This window comes from Lytechinus pictus, chromosome 4, assembly GCF_037042905.1.
Source record: "Lytechinus pictus isolate F3 Inbred chromosome 4, Lp3.0, whole genome shotgun sequence".
Taxonomy (NCBI): Eukaryota; Metazoa; Echinodermata; class Echinoidea; order Temnopleuroida; family Toxopneustidae; genus Lytechinus; species Lytechinus pictus.
The window spans coordinates 11559975-11579413 of NC_087248.1; the positions used below are offsets into that span (position 1 = coordinate 11559975).

Here is a 19439-nt window from a genome sequence, read left to right on the forward strand (position 1 = left end):
TTTTTCATTTTTCGTTGTATATATATCTCTACAGTGCGTATACAAAAACGGGACAGATTTGAAAAGTCTATAAAAATTTTTGTTTCAAATTATAATGTCTATATTTTGGTGTTAATAGGTGCTCTGAAGTCTTATCTTTCAAATTCCATTAGAAAATTTAGTTTCGTTCATGCTTGAGCGAACACGGAATGTTTTTATCTGGGGTTAAAAAGGAGGCTTGTGCCAAAATGGCATAAAATTATAAATATGATTATCGGACTTCTTGTTATCAGCAGACTTCCTAACCTTTTCATTATCTTTGCCACAATTTTCAAATTATGCGGTCAAAATTCATGTCTAAAAATTTATTTATTTGCTTGAATTGTTCTGTTGTCGTTTCTTTTTAATATGTTCCCTTTTAGCTTTGAATATTCCTTCTTCAATCAAAAACAATTTTTTTCCACCGAAGTATGGTAGAGCGTGTAATTTTTTCAAATCCTTTCATTGTATAATACAAAGGTATGGTGCCTTTTGAACAGATGCCCCCCCCCCCTCAATTAAAAAAAATCATGACCAAGAAAAAAGTGGAAAGGAAATAAAGGAAAGATAGAAGTAAAATATATTATTTTCTTAATATTATGTCAAAATCTATCACAAAATTTGATATTGTAATAAAAAAGTGGGAATATTTGCGCGCTCGCTTCGCTCGCTCACAACTTTTTAATACATTTTACCCGATCTGCCATATCTAGCTCCTTCAAAATTGACTCAATACACCATTGCCATTGAAAGACATGAATCCATTCCTGCTTGTCCTGTCAAGCATATAATTAAACTTGGTCAAGGAATCAATAACCCCTTGAAAAATGGATTCATGTCTTTTAAAGGTACCATAACATAATTTGTTTCACATAATAAAAGGATTTGAATAATTACAAGTTTTCCCAATTAATAATGCAAATCTTCTTGCTTGGGTTGACAAAAAGTCTTCTTCTCTTACTTATGAAGGAACATTCAAAGGTAAAAGAAGTTTAAATAAAAAACCAAAATAATTCAAGTAAATAAAATTTGACAGCATAATTTGAAAATTATGGCACAGATAATGAAAAGGTTAAGAGGAAGTCTGCTGATTAGCAAGAAGTCTGATCATCATATTACTCATATTCTGCCATTCTGGCATAAGCCTCCTTTTGAACCCCCGACAAAAACGTCCCGTGTTCGCTTAAGCATGAACAAAATTTATTTTTTTAAATTGCATTTCAAAGATAAGATTTCAGAGCATCTATTAACATCAAAATATAGAAATCATGATTTGAAACAAATTTTTGATAGACTTTTCAAAACTGTCCCGTTTTTTTATACGTACTGTAGAGACATGATAGATAGAAATCGTTTTTGTATGTTTGCATCTTTCGTGGAAAATACTTGTCTCATAAATATCTTGACTTCTGTCCAAAAGGATACTCGGTAGTAAATGTATTAATGATTAATTTTCCATCTTCTCATAACAAATTTTAAGGTTTCGCCATGCAGTTAGATTAATTGACTTTATTTCTTAATAGAAGGCGCATCCATTTTATTTTAATGTTGTCATCTTGGGCTTCTAACACAAAACTTAGTAATGATCGTACAATATTTTCCACGATTGATTCCATTGACTACAATGTACAATCAATCGTGAAAATCAAGCGTACGATCAATCGCTAACCTTTGTTTTATGGAACCCTTGTTTGAACTGACCATTTAAAAAAAGTGATTTGATACCCTTTCACAATTTCTAAAACTGTTTCATGCATTTAGGAAATAGATTTTATAAAAAAATATATTTGAAATACGTGTAATTCTTTTTTTATATTTCAATTTGTTCCCTGTTATATAAACATTTATTTTATATAATTTGCATAGAATTGATGGCTAATCTCACCTTCGAGTTCAGATTACAGAAAACACAAATGCACTCGTGTAAATTATTACATCGTAAATAATTTAATAACTCACTTTGGAAACCAAGCGAAAAAGTTGCTATATACATGTACATGTCCAAATAAATGCCCAAGTTACACGTCAAATTCAAATGCAAAATAAAAACAACAGGAATATTCTTTAAATTGTTTGACCTCGATATGCAGATATTTTCAAAGAAGGTAGTCAAATGTATCTCGGCAAATAATCAATGGGGAGACATGGGGATGGAAATGAATTCATTTTGTTGTCATTGTTGCTGGGTAAAAATAACTGAATGAATAAAATTCCAATGTCCCGACTATCCCCCGCAACCTCTAAGTTTCCATAGTAATGAATGCATCGATATTAATTCATGTTCGCGACTAATTGCAATGAAAATGTTGTCATAAAAGATACAAGAATATAAAGTCATGCACCAATGATTTAGTTGAGTACTGAAACGTCAATTACATGATTACATTAACAAATAAAGTATGGTTTCCAATTTGTTTCTTTCTTTTTACTTCAAGTGAAACATGCACTTTTTTGTCATTCAAACTCTGAATGACTTTGTGAAACGCATTTCAATTATGGAAATATTGCACACGTTAGCGACTTCGATAAAATAATACTTTAAACAGTCAAAAGTGAAAAATCGTATACACAATTTAAGTTATAAGATTTTTTGTATAAAACTAAAAGGCGTCATATGCTATAAATTACAAATGCATTTCAAAGATATTACGGATTTTTTATTTACGGGCTTAATATTTGCCCATATATACCCTACCATATGTTTCCATAAAGGTAGCTGCTACACACATATTTCTTCAGCCTTCATTGTCTCGAGAAACCTAAAACGCATAATATCTTTACACTGCACTTGCAACTTGAAAAAATAACTTTTGTACAAGTTACAATATTTGATACACGAGCTGCAAAACACTCCGTTAAACAACCTTTCGGGAACAACTGACACCAAAATAACATCAAACAAGCGCAAAATGAATTCATTTTTTATCCAGTTTTGTTGGATTCAATTATCATTTGCATTTAAGTGTCGGACTATATAACATGTTTTTAGGTGGCGTGTCGATACATTGTTCTGACACAAGTCATGAAGTCTCGTACTTCATACATGATCCACACTTCATAGAAGATTTACACCTTTCCATGGATTACACTTTACTCAAGACATCTCAACCAAAAATTTATACACAAAGTGGATGGGAAAATGAACTGATTCTTTTATATAATTTTACAATGTTTTATTAATCAATTTTATAATTTTCATGAAAATGAAAAAAGGCTTTGGTTGTAACATTAATCAGTTAAGATATTCAGTCATATTTAATAACTTAGTAAGTAGGAGCAGCAGCAGCAGAAATAGACGAAAGGTAAAAGCTGCAGAAGTCACAATAGTACTAGTAGTTATAGCAGTAGAAACAGTAGTACCAGCAGTCGTTAATTAGAAGCAGTAGTATAATAAAAATAGTAGTAGTAGTAGTAGTAGTAGTAGTAGTAGTAGTAGTCGTAGTGGTAGTGGTAGTAGTAGTAGTAGTAGTAGTAATAGTAGTAGTAGTAGTAGTAGTAGTAGTAGTAGTAGTAGTAATAATAATAGTAGTAGTAGTAGAAGTAGTAGTAGTATAGTAGTAGTAGTAGTAGTAGAATAAGTAGTGAAAGTGGTAGTAGCAATCTTTACATAGAGGTAGTAGTAGTAGTAGTAGTAGTAGTAGTAGTAGTAGTAGTAGCAGTAGTAGTAGTAGTAGTAGTAGTAGTAGTAGTAGTAGGAAACGAAGAAGTAGTAATAATAGAAGTAGCATTAGTAGTAGTCATTGCATGCAGTCGTTATGAATAGAAAGTAGTAGTAGTAGTTTCAATAGTAGCAGCAGTAAGAGAAGAAGAAGAAGTTTAGTGTTAGTAGTAGCGGCAGCAGCAGTAGAAGTAGTAGTAATAGTAGTAGAAGTAGTAGTAGTGGTAGTAGTAGTAGTAGTCGTAAAAGAAGAAGTTGAGTAGTATTAGTAGTCATTATGTAGAATTAGCAGTAGTAGTATTATAAGTAGTAGTAGTAGTAGTAGTAGTAGTAGTAGTAGTAGTAGTAGTAGTAGTGTATTTAATAACAAGCATTACTTTTAGTATTAGCCGTTAGGTAGTACAAGTACCTATGGGAAGGATAAGGGGTTGTCACAGAAGTCATCCTTGTCGATGGAGTAAGGTCCTTTTGTCATAATCGGACAGTAATATTGCAAAAGTACTGACAAATATCAATATTCTCTACTTATTTTTTATGGCAATATGGCATAGTATTTAAATATATGTAACTCTCATCTCAGATTCTTGAATCTTGGTAGAACTCAGAGTTGGATGCAAAAGGATTAAATCTTGGGACTTCTGCAAAGAAAAGAATAAAAATATATATACAGGTAACAATATAGAAAGTATACAATAAGGATGATAGTATGATGATGAAATAAATGATGATGATGGTGGACCGCCCCCTCCCCATGATTTTTTTTCCAAGTAATGAAAAGTATACAACATAAATGGGAGGAAAATAAGACAAGGGATGAAAAAAGATCATAAAAAGAGAGGTATGAACCGCATTATTCAATTCAGAAAAAATGTGACCACCATTTACTCATCTTGCCCCCGCCCCCGCGAACCCGTCAAAATATTCTAGGGCCGCCCCTTTGTTTGTGTATAACATTTATAATCTTACGGTGTTCTGGGTGAAAAGGAGTGGTATTTGATTGGTGATGTCTTCCGTTCGATTCTACTTGATACTCCAATGTTATCCGTTTCTGAAGTTGAGCCTGCTTGTTGCTACTGCTGAAATTCTGTCCTGTTAACGTCCACAGAAAGAAAATGGATAAGACACAAACCGTGGGTTTATACTTAAACTAAAGAGATCAGACGAAGAAAAAAACTTCAGAATATTTTTTTCTTTCAAGTATTGGACAAAATTATCTTACTCGAGTGTGTTTCTATAAAGACCCTGATATTTTCTATTCACTAACTGCAAAGTTATTGTATATCAATTTGACATCCAAATTGTTATCTATCGAATGAAATCTTATCAATTTATCAAGTTTCTAATTTTTATAGTTTTATTAATGATATCACAATCAAATATGTGCATAAAATTCAACATCGTCGGCAAGGATATCAACAATATATCAGGATGATAACAAATCGCCCTACTTCCAGTTTATTCATTGTTTTTTTAAATAATTTCTCAAGGAGTCAAAATTTCTTCGATCTTATTAATAATGTGCCAAATTTCTATCTAAACAGTATATTTACACACTTATCCAACTTCTTTCACTCCTTCAAAATATGGTTAATTCTCTCAAGTTACTTTAAGGGAACAACATTCCAGCCTTTTATGGAAAAAATGACATTACCGGAGCTCGACTTCGTCATTTCTTCGAGTGTCAAACACTGGGGACAGAACACCTTCCTCCACCCGAGTCGCACCTCCTCCTTTAGCAGACAGTGGAACACGAAAATACAAAACCCTTGAAACGAATTGAAAATGGCGAAGAGATAGCTGAACACCAAGCTAGCCCCTCCTATCATGAAAATGCCAAGTCCCCAGGTAAGCCCGAGAAGCACGGTGATGGATAGGGACGCGCGCAGCTGCGCGGACACGTCGAATTGCTCGGAGGAGGCAGAAACCGATCGCCGTCGGAGGGAACAGAGTTGGTGGGTGACGAGAAAGAAGATGATGAAATTGAAGAGGATGACGGCCAGGGATGGAGCGATGAAGGTGGCGTAAAATGGGATTCCGCCAACTCTCAGCCAGCAGCTGCAAAATGGAAAACAGATATATTTGAATTATGTTTAATTATGTATATTCCGGACACAAATGGAGCGGAAATATCCGTGTGAACTTATGCCGGGGTAAATCTTAATGAGCTATTGCAGAAACACAGAAATGGCCCTCAAATCTGGTGGACGACTCGGATTAGTTCTAACTTCTAACTGAACACGCCCTCAACCGAGTGCCCTAATAATTGAATTAAGAAGCAATTCCTGACTAAGAAAAGTCATTATGGATAAGAAGATATATAATTGGGGATTTCGGATATTTACGATGGTCATCCTTCGTTGACCCAGTGATCGCAGGACATCCAGAAATACGACGTGAGAAAGTCATGAGTGGACGGAACCTTCCCCCCAAAAAGCAGGTATGTTAAAACCACCTTGATCTTTGTAGGTAAACTTTCATCAAGGTGAATAAATGCCTATTTAAAAAAGTTTCTGTCTGTATGATTAGTTACGGTGTATTCCAAAAGTATCATTGAAGGGCCTTATCAATTCCAGTCACAAGTACTTGGGCTTGACGTTGTCATTTCTGTTCCATTCCTTTGTGTAACATAACTTTCGGCAGGCGCGGATCAAGCCGATTTCGACACAATGGTCTGGAAAGCCCGACTATTGTGCAAAAACAATATGGCCCCTATTTAAATGGTATTGTGTCTAATCTGGCTGAATCCGTGCCTGACTGTCGGGGGCATTAACATGGAAATGATGGGTGGAAATAACAATAGCCAACACCATTTTGCAGTCAGCCCACGCCCCAAATGACCTCTATTATCCATAGATATGTCAACTCATGGAGGAGTTTGTCGGCATTTTGATCAGGAACTCACAATAACGTAAGTGCCTCATTAATAGCCTTTACATTCCATTTTGACCAATTAATACCTTCTCCTCGAAATCAAGGAATGCGCCATGAGTGAACAATAGACTGATTTGTAGGCATTCCAAATTCATGCATGCAACTTTCAGCTACGAGCACCGAGAGACAAGTGTTTTCAATTCACCCGCTTTCCCACCCGCTTTTTTTATAAATATGATTGATGTATTTGAATACCAGTTTGCCTGATTTGACTGTTGCTATGTCAGATAACGATCTGAGAAATTCTAAGAGTTTAGTTCAAATGAGTGTTATCTGTATATGCCCAGATTTTATCTATGAATTAGCATATAGTGCTTCGTGTCCAGCAGGGCTTTGGCTTTAACACATGAAAAACACAAATACAATTAATATGAATCCAATACAAATAAACGTATGGAAATTATTACCATAACATATAATCGGTTGTTTTATCTTCAGGGCTCTGTAACCATGATAATAAAATGCTTAGCGAATTATCGTAGACAAAAAATCAATCACTAAGTTTTGCGTTCCCAAACCCAGAATTGGGAGTCCCTGACCACTTTTATAATGTTTCATTTTAGAAAGACCTATATCATATTTGTAACTTTAATTTACCATCCTTACAAATACGAACATAAAAAATCCAAGATTTTTGACAAATCAAAACTACTCACAACTCATTGTAGAAGTCATAATGGTCCAGGTCGACTCCGAGAACGACGCCGACGATGACGGCGGGCAGACCCCAGCCGACCAGGCACATCTTCTTCATCAGATGCGAAGTGTAGCTGTCGAAGACCTTGACGAGCGCCAGGTACATGTGCCACGCCTCCAGGGCCATCCACGCGATCGACGTCAGGAGGCCGTAGTGGAGCAGGGCCCCCAACAGCTTGCAGGCGACTTCGCCAGGGTTACCGAATTCGGTGATGACGGCGTCGGTGAGGAAGAAGATGTTCATGAAGGTGAGAGCAGCGACTAGATTCAGGAGCACGCGGGTGCGACGATCGCTCCGAAGTTGCCTGCATGAGAGGTTTGAAGTACGTATAAATTTATTAGAAATTCATTCATTTGAATAAAAAAAAAAAGGCATAATAGGCCTATGCACTTTGAATGAGGGTGTATTTTGAACGATTTTTTTAAATCGAGTTCGTATTGCGCAGCTCTAATTTCATAATATATAAAGGAAAAAGTTAACAGGAAATGGCTAGAAATGGTTACTTGAAAACGTTGATTTGAAGCTTATTTGTTTTGTATTCCAAATGTTCATTATCTCATAAAAGTTTTACATAAATGTCATCCACACATGTTAAATGATCTGGATTTTTTTTTCGTGTTGGGAAACAGGAATTTGCCGCTTAAATTCTGTTGTTTGGGTTTTGTTTGGGTTTTTTCCAGGCGCTATAAATTTAAAAGCTTTAATAACGACACTGTCTTTATTTAATCGACAAAGGGGTCAACGATACCATAGTGATGTATAAGTGGAAAGTTTCTGCTAATTATCGTTATTTGTATGGTTGTACTTACTGAACTAAACTACGCATAAACTACACATGGGATATACCCATTTCCATATCAAATACAATCCATAATATTAATATTTGTTCACATGATTTCATTATCCTTGAGTACACTCTAAAACAGATTGACGAAAATAACCAACGTATATATTCAAGATTTACCAACTTATTGGCTAAAACATATCAGGCTTTGGTTGATTTTTAGTCAGAATACGTTCCCTGACACATCCTTTTATAAGAATCGAGGCGATAAATTAATACATACATGCTCCGTAATCATTGCAAATATATCTCCCAAAAAATGGGAAGAAAAAAATAACCTTTTCAATTCATTCATTTGAATAAAAAAAAAAGGCATAATAGGCCTATGCACTTTGAATGAGGGTGTATTTTGAACGATTTTTTTAAATCGAGTTCGTATTGCGCAGCTCTAATTTCATAATATATAAAGGAAAAAGTTAACAGGAAATGGCTAGAAATGGTTACTTGAAAACGTTGATTTGAAGCTTATTTGTTTTGTATTCCAAATGTTCATTATCTCATAAAAGTTTTACATAAATGTCATCCACACATGTTAAATGATCTGGATTTTTTTTTCGTGTTGGGAAACAGGAATTTGCCGCTTAAATTCTGTTGTTTGGGTTTTGTTTGGGTTTTTTCCAGGCGCTATAAATTTAAAAGCTTTAATAACGACACTGTCTTTATTTAATCGACAAAGGGGTCAACGATACCATAGTGATGTATAAGTGGAAAGTTTCTGCTAATTATCGTTATTTGTATGGTTGTACTTACTGAACTAAACTACGCATAAACACAAATCGTAACAATGAGGAGGCCATTTGCAATGTATAATGAAATTAAACAATCTACTTGTACATACATTCTAGAATGTAGGGGGTATTAGACAAAATATGACACATTAGTATTGGGAAACACACAAGTGAAGGTTATGTTATTCACACATAACACATAAAAAATAAAAAAAATATGGTTGATGACGAAATGACACAATCGTGTAGTTCTTAACACACTTTGTTTGGTAAACCAGGTAGCAGGTAATATGTATTTGTGCAATAATTCGGCACAATTACCCGATCTTTAGCAGAGCATTTCTTGCTCTGCATTTTAAGAAGTAGATTCTAACCAGGTCCCCACATACATGTACCTTCCCTTTGGCGGAGTACAGCATGATATGCACTGTAAAAACTGTGGTTTTAAAACTGACACCAGTTGGTGTTAATAGAGGACCACACCCCGAGGTGTTAAAATTACACCCTAGAGATTGAACATAACACCAGAGAGTGTAAATGTAACAACCAAAGGTGTTGTAATAACACCTATAGGTGTTAAACTAACACCATCAATTTAACACCGGAGTAAAATAACTGATGTGGTCCTCTATGTACACCGGTTAACACCACAGTTTTTGCTGTGTGGGATGAATTTTGTAATCTTAAAGAAATAAGCTAAATAAATGATTTAGATTTTTTTCAAAGTATACTCTCTCTGCCATAAGGGCGAGGAGGAATAACAAGTAAAAAGGCATCCATGGAAAAAAGGATGGTCGGGAAAGAGTAATTCACATATTTTAATCACTTGAACAAAAGAATACACTTTTAATAAAAAAGTTTTATTATTGTAATGAGACATGCAATGAGTTTACTTAACATGCTTGAGGGGATATTTATGAAAGGGATTTAAATATGTTGGAAATTATCATAATTAGGGGGAAAATACTAAGAATACACACAAGTCTAAGATATACTTTTGAATAGAATTTAAGCAGTTGTATAAAAGCAAGTGATTCACTTTAGCCATCTGCTGTGGCGGATGCTTTAGCGCCACTGAGCGACAAAGGCTACATTCTGTGGACAGTCCTAAGTTAAATTACCGATCATAATCAATCAAAATATTGATAACTGTTTTTTTTATCTCTATGTGTATTGTAAACATAATATTAGTGTTATGCACAGTCTTCGTTAAAAAAATCAACTATAAAGAAGAGCTGCTCAGATGTAACAAAAGTTCTATTCAAAATACATATGATCAATGTCCCAGAAACATAATTATACATGTATAATACACGTCATAGCGAATATACACAGTACGATATTTTCAATCCTGTAAACAAAAATGGAGATAGGGAAAATTAGAAAACTATGTATAATAATGTTGACTAATACAAGTTAGGTCAGGCAAAAGGTAGGACACAAAATATGACGAAGACTTCGATTGGAAATCACACAACATGCATCATGCACCGGATATTTTGTTACCTCTTTCTGTTAACGGCTTTCTTAAATATCCTGAGACAAAGAGTCAAAGTTATTTTTCATCATTTACATTATCAGTCTGCTTAAATAATGCAGTGGTTGGTTAAAGATTTTGCGTGTTTGGAGCTGTATATCTGAGTAAACTTTGAAAATAAGTGAGGGGAGAGAAGGGGAGATAGAGACAGATAGATGGGATGTACCGATTCCAATAACATATGCAATCCATATTTACATGTTTCACATGATTTGACTATACTTAAATACACCCTAAAACATATTGACGAAAATAACGAACGTATATACTTAAGATTTACCAACTTATTGGATAAACCATTTTAGGCTTTGGTTTATTTTTAGTCAGAATACGTTCCCTGACACATCCTTTTATAAGAATCGAGGAGATAAATTAATACATACATGTACCGTAATCATTGCAAATATATCTCCCTCAAAAATGGGAAGAAAAGATAACTTTTTCAATTAAAATTGGAATATGCGTCTCTAAAAAAATGAGAGATGTAACTTGTCTATATAAGTCCATGATTAAAGTAAATGCAAAATTATAAGTGGATAATTTGCCATAGACCCCCGGAACGAATTTACTTTATTTATCAGCAATTGCTTTTGTGAATGAGAAATATACCTGATCATGATGTAAGAGAAGAAAGTTATTATGAGACCGAGGATGGATAGCGTGCATCCTGCGAAGGTTATAATGGAGAGCGCCAGCAAGTGATCTCCGTCGTAGGTAGTTGTAGTTCCATAGATGTCCTAGGAAAAATAAATCGAGAGAGATTGCATTTTAAGGAGACAGATGGATGGGAATGAAGATGGGGAGTTGATGGTTGGCGACTTCAGCCTCATCCCTTTTTCAGTTAACGTATACAAAACGTGGAAATGGTTATCTTGGTGTATCTCACTGTGATTTCTTGGATGTTCAGCTCGTGTCCCTCACCAATTTTTAAAAATGTGATCCACACCCCCGGAATAAATCAACTTATTCTTTAAATGCTTCCATCTCCGTTAGATGTGAACCCATTGTAATTAAGTTAGATCTTGATCTGGAGATGGGGTCGGTACACACATCCTTGTTATTAATCTGGTCATTTTCTATGCTAATTAATGTTTGATAATTACATCTCCAACTATTTGTGAACAGTTTAACCATGCATAACAATTATTTAACTTGTTCAAGTCACTGTTCATGTTGAATCAGCAGTTTTCTCAGCCGAAAGTTTGCTTACCATCAAGAGAGCAAAATTTGTTAGATGATCGCATTCACATTGCGTTCTATCCTCTGATGTTTGAGTAGCAATGCAACCTTCGGTTGACCATGATCCCTTTCCACCTATGAAACATAAAATCACATTAAAATATGTCATACATACAAACATAAATATGAAGAGTTTATTAGTTTTCTTCCAAGTATTTTTTTCTATCTCCACCCATCTGTTTCTAACAGTTTTCCGAAAGGAATGTTTCATTGAAATACAATAAACATGATAAATTCACGAGAAAAAAAATTAGAGGTCAACATGCGCATATACGATAATCATCACTGCTATCACCATGATCATATTATAATCTTTCCCTTATCATTACGATCATACTTGATCTATCTCATTTTTTTTTTTGCGGGGGGGTTATACAGGACATCCCCGCACCTGAAATATTGAGCGCCACATATCTCCACCCCTTTCCCAACTCTGGGATCGACGACCATAATTGTTTGAATCATGTGCGAGTTTGATTACCCCTTCCAGTTGCTCGGGAACGAAGCAGCGAGAAATCGGAGAGGTGGACAAAATAATGCACTTATTGCAAGGAACATTGATAGATAGTCATCGATTAATGTCATGCAGACTGAAAACCACGAATGACGCGAACAATATTGAATATTTTAGTATTTTGTATTTCTGTAAGTAGTTCTATTGAAGAGTTTGAAGTATATCTATATTTTTTTAATGCTATCGTTTCACTTAAACTTACCAGCTGCTGTGAAATCCCAGAAAACACAAGATGGATTTTCAGCTCTCTGTGTTTAGATACAAGAAAATGTATTAAAAATCCACATAATAATAAATCAGAAGTCTAACTAAGCGCTTAGCACCGTGAGGTGTTAATGCTTAACCAGTTACGGGGCGGAGTTAAATGTTGCATGGAAATAAAATACACATTACAAACATCATAGATATGTTCGTAAAGATTTATTTTAATTAAACATTTGGAAATAAGTGTGTTCTTAGTTAAAAACGAGAGCATCAATATCATAAAATCATAATACTGCATACGTTATTAGGGTAAAACACAATATCGCGCTGCCATCTTCGAGTATGTGGACCAATGCTTTGCATGCGCTGGTGATCCTCTGAGGGAGGGCGCTATGAGATTTATACGTCATATGCACTAGGTCTTCATAATGATTGTCACGGAGTTTTGGTACTTACCTCGGGTCTCTGGTGGACGAACGAAGTTTTGACAGGGTCCCTTAATCCTGTGATCTTGAGATCGCCAAGGCTCGCCGATATCACTAAACTGTTGAGAGCATCCCTGGCTATGATGTCATCATCAGTAGAAGTGAATGGATTGGTAGGGGCAGTCGTTTTTTCTGAAGCTCCCGTTATCACCTTAATTTGATCGAAATAACAAGTTTATGATTATCTCATTTTTCAAGTAGTGTTTCGATAGCTGAAGAAGATTCTCTATGAAGGCTTGGATCCTGATGAACTACTATAAAAATTGTCTTGACCAAGTTTACATAAAACGTATCTTTAACAATCTTTGAGCTGTTCTCAATACCATGTAATCAATGAATTTGAATTTAATTAAAATATTACATAATTCTTTAAAAAATGAATTCTGTTACTGAATTGCAATGTACTAGAATTCTACAAGATTAGATCAAGACCAGTGGAAGTTCATTACTGTTTGAGTTGATGTTAATGATATCAATAGCATTGATGTGTTACTCTCTGGCGAAAAAAGTCTAGGACATAACAATATGTAGAAATATGCCGATCTTTTTTAGAGAACAAAATTATTTATCTATCCTCAAACCCAGCTAAAGGTTTTCTACCGAATGGAAGTCTATTGCACAGAGATGACCAAAAGGGTAATGTCAATCACTACATCGCGAATTATAAGTTTTATTTTCGAATTCTCTTTCTCTGAAAAAGCTTTATACTCCATATAAATACAGATGTATACCAGCAAGTATTAGACAAAATACAAATGAATGACTTAACCAATAAGCATCTTATACCTCAAAGAAAACGACGTCTTTATAGAGCACAAACTGGGCTCTATCGGTTTCCCCATGATGAGCTTCAAAGAGCGATCCTGGGAGCTCGAGTGAAGCCGGATCTTCGGCGGTAGAATCTGGACTGGTGGTGTTGTATGAGAGCTGCGCCTGTGAGAAAAGGATTTTATCAAAATGCAGTTGTATTGTGCTTTCACCGATTCTTATGAATAAACCATGGCAAAATATTTTACTATCGTGCAACATTTAGTACTGTTTAATAGAATAATCTAGAATGAAAGGTATGTTATATAAATAATCGTTTTAAGTTAAGTCGATTTAGCTTAGTAATAAAAAAAATCTAATGAATAAATCAAACAAATTGATTTATTTCACTTGTATATGAAAAGATGCAGCATTAAACGTATCAACATATGGTATAGCTTCTGCTGTGACACTAGAAACAATTTGCTTCTTCGATAAATCGAGTCCTTTTTTTTATTTACCTCGGAATTTGTTTTTCATATGAATCTGGAATCTATAATAAATTACTTATGAAAGATGCAGTATATATTTATTTACCATTGAATTTCCATTTTCATCGACCACGCTTCTGAAAGTCAATCCATTGTTCATCTCAGGGTTCATCTTGATGACGACCACGTCTAGCCTTTCCGTAACTACTTCGAACGTGTCGCCAATGAACTCGACGTGCAGAGCGAACTCGTCGACCAAATGAATAATTCTATTTTTTTTTAAGAACAAAACAATTCACAATTTTCAGAACAGTGATCATCAGGAAATGGTACCAGTTTATGTTCTGGCGTACGTTGCTGAACTACCGTCAAATTTCGTATCATAACAAAATTAATGATTATTTTTTCTACCAGAATACAAAACACCTATTTCTTCTTACCTGCACTAAACACATTGACGCCATCTTCTCACACGATATTACACCATGCGCGACATGAACAGATATGCATCTATTAACCACATTCTCAATTGTATACGATAATATGGTAACCTTTTCACCAAATTTGAAATAAATCACATTCTTCTACCTGGTTACACTGTTCGAATCTTGTTGCCCGGCAACGAGTGAATCCATCGGTGCTCCTGCTAAGTTGTTGATTACGATGAAAGCATTTTCTATCACTTCCGTATTGTTATACTCATTGATTGATCGGGCAAGGTTTTCTAGCACGTCCACTGCGAAGTTGACGTCCGATGCGCTTAAATTTGTTGAGGCACTCGTGACAGTTTTCAAATCCTCGGATACGGATTGAGCATTGTCTAGAAGAGGGATAAAGAACGAAATGGGTGGGGTGGCAGTTTTTGAAATAGGCCTACTTTTTAAAGTTCCAATGAAACTACTTGTAAACATTGAAAAACATAAATGATTAGTATTAGAAGTAGTAATAGCACCAGTAGAAGCAACATTACAAGTAAGAGTAGTAGTAGGAATAGTAAAAATAGCAGAGGTAGTAGTAATAGTAATAGTAGTAGTAGTAGTAATAGTAGTAGTAGTAGTAGTAGTAGTAATAGAAGTAGTAGTAGTAGTAGTAGTAGTAGTAGTAGTAGTAGTAGTAGAATTAGTAGTAGTAGTAGTAGAAGTAGAAGTAGTAGTAGTAGTAGTAGTAGTAGTAGTAGTAGTAGTAGTAGAAGTAGTAGTAGTAGTAGTAGTAGTAGTAGTAGTAGTAGTAGTAGTAGTAGTAGAAGTAGTAGAAGGAGTAGTAGTAGTAGTAGTAGTATTAGTAGTAGTAGTAGTTTGTAATGTTTACAAAGAAGATTTTGACAGTTGCTAATGTAACTTACCTGCTGTGATGTTCATTTGTGACAATCTACGTAAAACCTGGCTGGATGTTGCGCAAGACGTGATATTGGGGTCGTCCCATTTGGCACCGGCACGGGTCATACGGCTGAAAAAAATCGAAATAAAATAACGAAATCAATTACTTAGACTCTACAATGTCAATCTATATATTTGTAAGCCTCTCATTCACTCTAGTGGACTTCCTTGAGCAACGAGAATGGACGAAAACTTTTCGACTAATATTGATGTGAGATCAAATTTCTTATAAGTGATCATCCACAACAGATGATGTTCTTCTGTAAAACACAGTGATAACACCCACATTTTCAAGCCAAATCATTCGGTTTTGAAACGAATATACCATCCTTACTGGTTCTTTAGAGGATTTGATATTTGTTTTAAAAATCAAAGCTACACCTTAAAGCTCAAGAGCTGACAAAAAAAGCCATTATTCATTCCAATGAGCGAAATTTCAGGGGAATCACTGGTCTTGGAATCTTGTAATTTGGAGAGCGTTTCATTTTGAAGTTTTCAGATCTGACAACTTTCCTTTGTTTGGAATAGTCGAGAAACACAGAAGTCAGTTACAGAAGTGCGTTCATGAACGAGATTACCCTCCAGATTTTTTTCCCGACATTCAGACATCTATGTTTCTCAGCAATTAAAAATGAAGTTCAGACCAGCGTGATAATACTCACCAGAATCGAGTAGCAGCAGAGAACCTTGGGTTGTTTCCACCGTATGGACAAATCACTCCAGCCGTCGCTGACCCTGGTGTCCTTTGCCACGTGATCGTGCCAAACTCTCCTGAGACCGTCTCTTCAGGACAATGCGGTATCGATACGGTGGTGGTAGTTGGTCTTTCAGGGGAAGTCGTGAAGCTCGTGGAGTACGAGCCTGGAGTTGGTGACGTCGTTACGGAGGCAGAACTTGAATCTTGATCCGTTGACACAGAGGCCGTCGATGCCGCCTGTGGGTTACTTGTAGAACTTGTTACCGCATTTGTAGTCGCTGTTGATGATTGGGATGTCGGATCCGACGAGGTCGATCCCACGGACGTTGAGGGTGTCATTGACACACTTTTCGGTGTCGTAGGTCTTGTCGAATTAGGCACTGACGTTGTCCTTGATGAAAGGGGTGTTCCTGTGTTCATGAAAGTAGAGCTATATGTCGGAGCAGATGTTGAAGAAGTGCTCTTAGAGGCAGTTCTTTCAGGGCTACTTGAAGAGCTGCCCGTTATAATTGTATGGGTTATAGAGTTTGATGTAAGGTTCGAGGGGAGTGTTGATACTAATGTATGAGCATCGTTAGACATGGTAGATGGGGATGACATTTGGGTTCTGAGGGATGTTGAAGTTGAGTCAGAATATAATGTTGTATATGTTTTTCCTACAGATGACAGTTCCGATGTTTCAGACGTCAATGAAGGCGATGTTGTTGATTGAGAGTACGACGATGTTGTTGGAATAGTTGTATCCGAAATTTCTTTGGTAGATTGTGATGTTTGACTTGTGGCTAAAGTCCATGGTGAGCTATTGAATGTTGCTGTGAATTTTGTTGACGTTTGTGCAGCACCTGTTGCGGTACCTTTCTCTGTTGTTATAGTTAATGTTGATGATTTTGGTGTTTGTGTGCTCCGCTCTTTATCTGATAGTGTTGTCAAAGTTGAATCTGGATGAAATGCATGGGTTGTACCTGTTGTTGCTGTAATGTCAAGTGTCGATTGTGGTGTGTCCGATTCTTGAGTTGAATCCGGTGATGTCAGTTTTGTTCCCAAGGGAAAGTTTGTGATATCTGACTGATTTGTTGATAATGATGTCGGGAGTAATGTGTTCAATACTAGAGATGATGTACTTAACGATTTGGTTATTGCACTTGTTGTTGATGTTGTTTCGGATGGCAGCGTAGTTGCTCTTACAGAGGTACTTGAATGAAGTGATACTAAAGTTGTGCTTTTAAATGCATCTGTATCAGTTGCAATGGGGGATGAAGCGGTTGTTGGTGATTCCATTGTAGGTATAGTTGTAGCTTTTTTAGATGATGTTGTATGTCTTGATATCGATGTTGTGGAAGATTCTGATGTTGTAATGGCTGGTGCTCTTGTATTTGTAGTTGCTCTTGCAGAGGAATTCGAATGAAGTGATACTAAAGCTGTGCTTTTAAATGCATCTGTATCAGTTGTAATCGGGGATGAAGCGGTTGTTGGTGATTCCATTGTAGGTATAGTTGTAGCTTTTTTAGATGATGTGGTATGTGTTGATATCGATGTTGTGGAAGATTCTGGTGTTGTAATTGCTGGTGTTGTTGTATCTGTAGTTGCTCTTGCAGAGGAACTCGAATAAAGTGATACTAAAGCTGTGCTTTTAAATGCATCTGTATCAGTTGTAATTGGGGATGAAGCGGTTGTTGGTGATTCCATTGTAGATATAGTTGTGGCTTTTTTAGATGATGTGGTATGTGTTGATATCGATGTTGTGGAAGATTCTGATGTTGTAATGGCCGGTGCTGTTGTATCTGTTGCTAAGGATGCTGTAAAAGATGTTGATTGAGATGATGGAAACGAAATTGTCGATACTGACTCGGTGTTTGGAAAGTGATCTGTTGAAGTTTTTGTTGACATATCTGGTGGGTATGTGGTTGTTTGAGGGATTGTTGTTACTGTCACTAATGTCGAGGAAACTGTTTTCTGTGAGGAAGGAATATCTGTTGTCCCCACGGATGGAAATGGTGTAGTACTAACATACGGTGTTTGTTCCAGTGTTGATTTTACAGAATCCAAAGTTGTCGGGGACACTCGCGTTATCAATGGTTTGGGCGTACTTGAAATTGGTGTTCTTGGAAAGTGTGTTGTTTTCGCCTGTGTTTGTGCTTGCTTAGATGTTGTTTCTTCAGTAGCGATACTGACTGACGATACGCTTGGTGTCAGTGTATTTAAAGTAGATGTCTTCTGAAAAGATGTTGTTTGCATGACCGGTGTCTTGCTAATTAACGGGGTTTCTGTTTGCTCAGGTGTTGTTTGTTGAGAATCAACACTGGATAAGGACAGGCGTGTTACCACCGGTGTCAGTGTATCGGAAGTAGGTGTTTTCTGAAAAGGTGTTGTTTGCGCCACCGGTGTCTTGCTAACCAATGGCGTTTGTGTTTGCTCCAGTGTAGTTATTACAAAGTCCCCAGTCGCCGGGAAAAAACTAGTTACCACTTGTGTGTGTGATTCCGAAACCGTTGCTGTTGTTTGCGATGTCGGTGTAGTTTTCCCAGATAGTGTTTGTTTCTGTGAAACAGTTGAATCGGGTGGGGATTCCGTTGTTACGAGTGGACTACTTTTTGTAGTCGTGGCACGCATTGTTGTTCCAACAATATGGGTTTTCGAGGCAATATTCGATGTTGCTTCTGGTAATGAGGTGGTTGTTGGAGATGTTGATGTGGTCTTAACACTATGGTCGGTGACACTAGTGTAGTTGTCTGTATTAGTTGAGTGCATGCATATTATAATGATTACAGGGTGACACCGATAGAGTGGGGTGCGGAAATGGGTGGCAAAGGAAAGTGAAAGAAAGGAAAACATGCATGAGTAAATCATAATAGCATGCAAATAGGAAAGTTAAAAAAGATAAGTCATACATGTAACACAACATTCGTGTTAATTAAACTCCCAAAAATAATAATGAAATGATAATAAGTATAACACTAAAAAATTGTGAAGTGATATTGTAAAGTCGTGTACAGGGAGAATATAAGGTACAGAATAATAAACCTGAGGTTTTAAATACATAAATGATACTACTAGAAGGACAATACTACAGATTCTACAACTGAAATACCTCTATTATTGTCATAATTATTATTATTATTATGATAATCAGCAAAAATATAGTTTTGATGTCAGATTAAAAAAAAATGATAATAAAGATGGTAATCATGATGATGATGAGGATGGTGATGACGATGATGATAGAAGTAGCAGCAGCAGCAGAAATAGTATAGTAGTAGTAGTAGAAGTAGTAGA

The 19439-nt window shown here is 35.9% G+C and overlaps 1 protein-coding gene across 1 annotated transcript in view; it reads right to left on the minus strand.

The window, feature by feature from the left end:
* Positions 1-1942: 1942 nt before the first annotated feature.
* LOC129259553 (mucin-2-like) overlaps positions 1943-19439 on the minus strand; it is a 47996-nt gene continuing 30499 nt past the window's right edge. Inside the window, exons 11-24 of the mRNA XM_064098386.1 lie at positions 16132-18895; positions 15436-15539; positions 14682-14913; positions 14200-14362; positions 13642-13788; positions 12827-13006; positions 12369-12414; positions 11624-11727; positions 11023-11150; positions 10383-10412; positions 7264-7608; positions 5328-5731; positions 4643-4765; positions 1943-4314 (exon numbers count right to left, since the gene is read on the minus strand). Coding sequence (XP_063954456.1) covers positions 4253-4314; positions 4643-4765; positions 5328-5731; positions 7264-7608; positions 10383-10412; positions 11023-11150; positions 11624-11727; positions 12369-12414; positions 12827-13006; positions 13642-13788; positions 14200-14362; positions 14682-14913; positions 15436-15539; positions 16132-18895 — 4832 coding nt within the window. The 3' untranslated portion in view covers positions 1943-4252. The remainder of the gene's footprint in view (positions 4315-4642; positions 4766-5327; positions 5732-7263; positions 7609-10382; positions 10413-11022; positions 11151-11623; positions 11728-12368; positions 12415-12826; positions 13007-13641; positions 13789-14199; positions 14363-14681; positions 14914-15435; positions 15540-16131; positions 18896-19439) is intronic.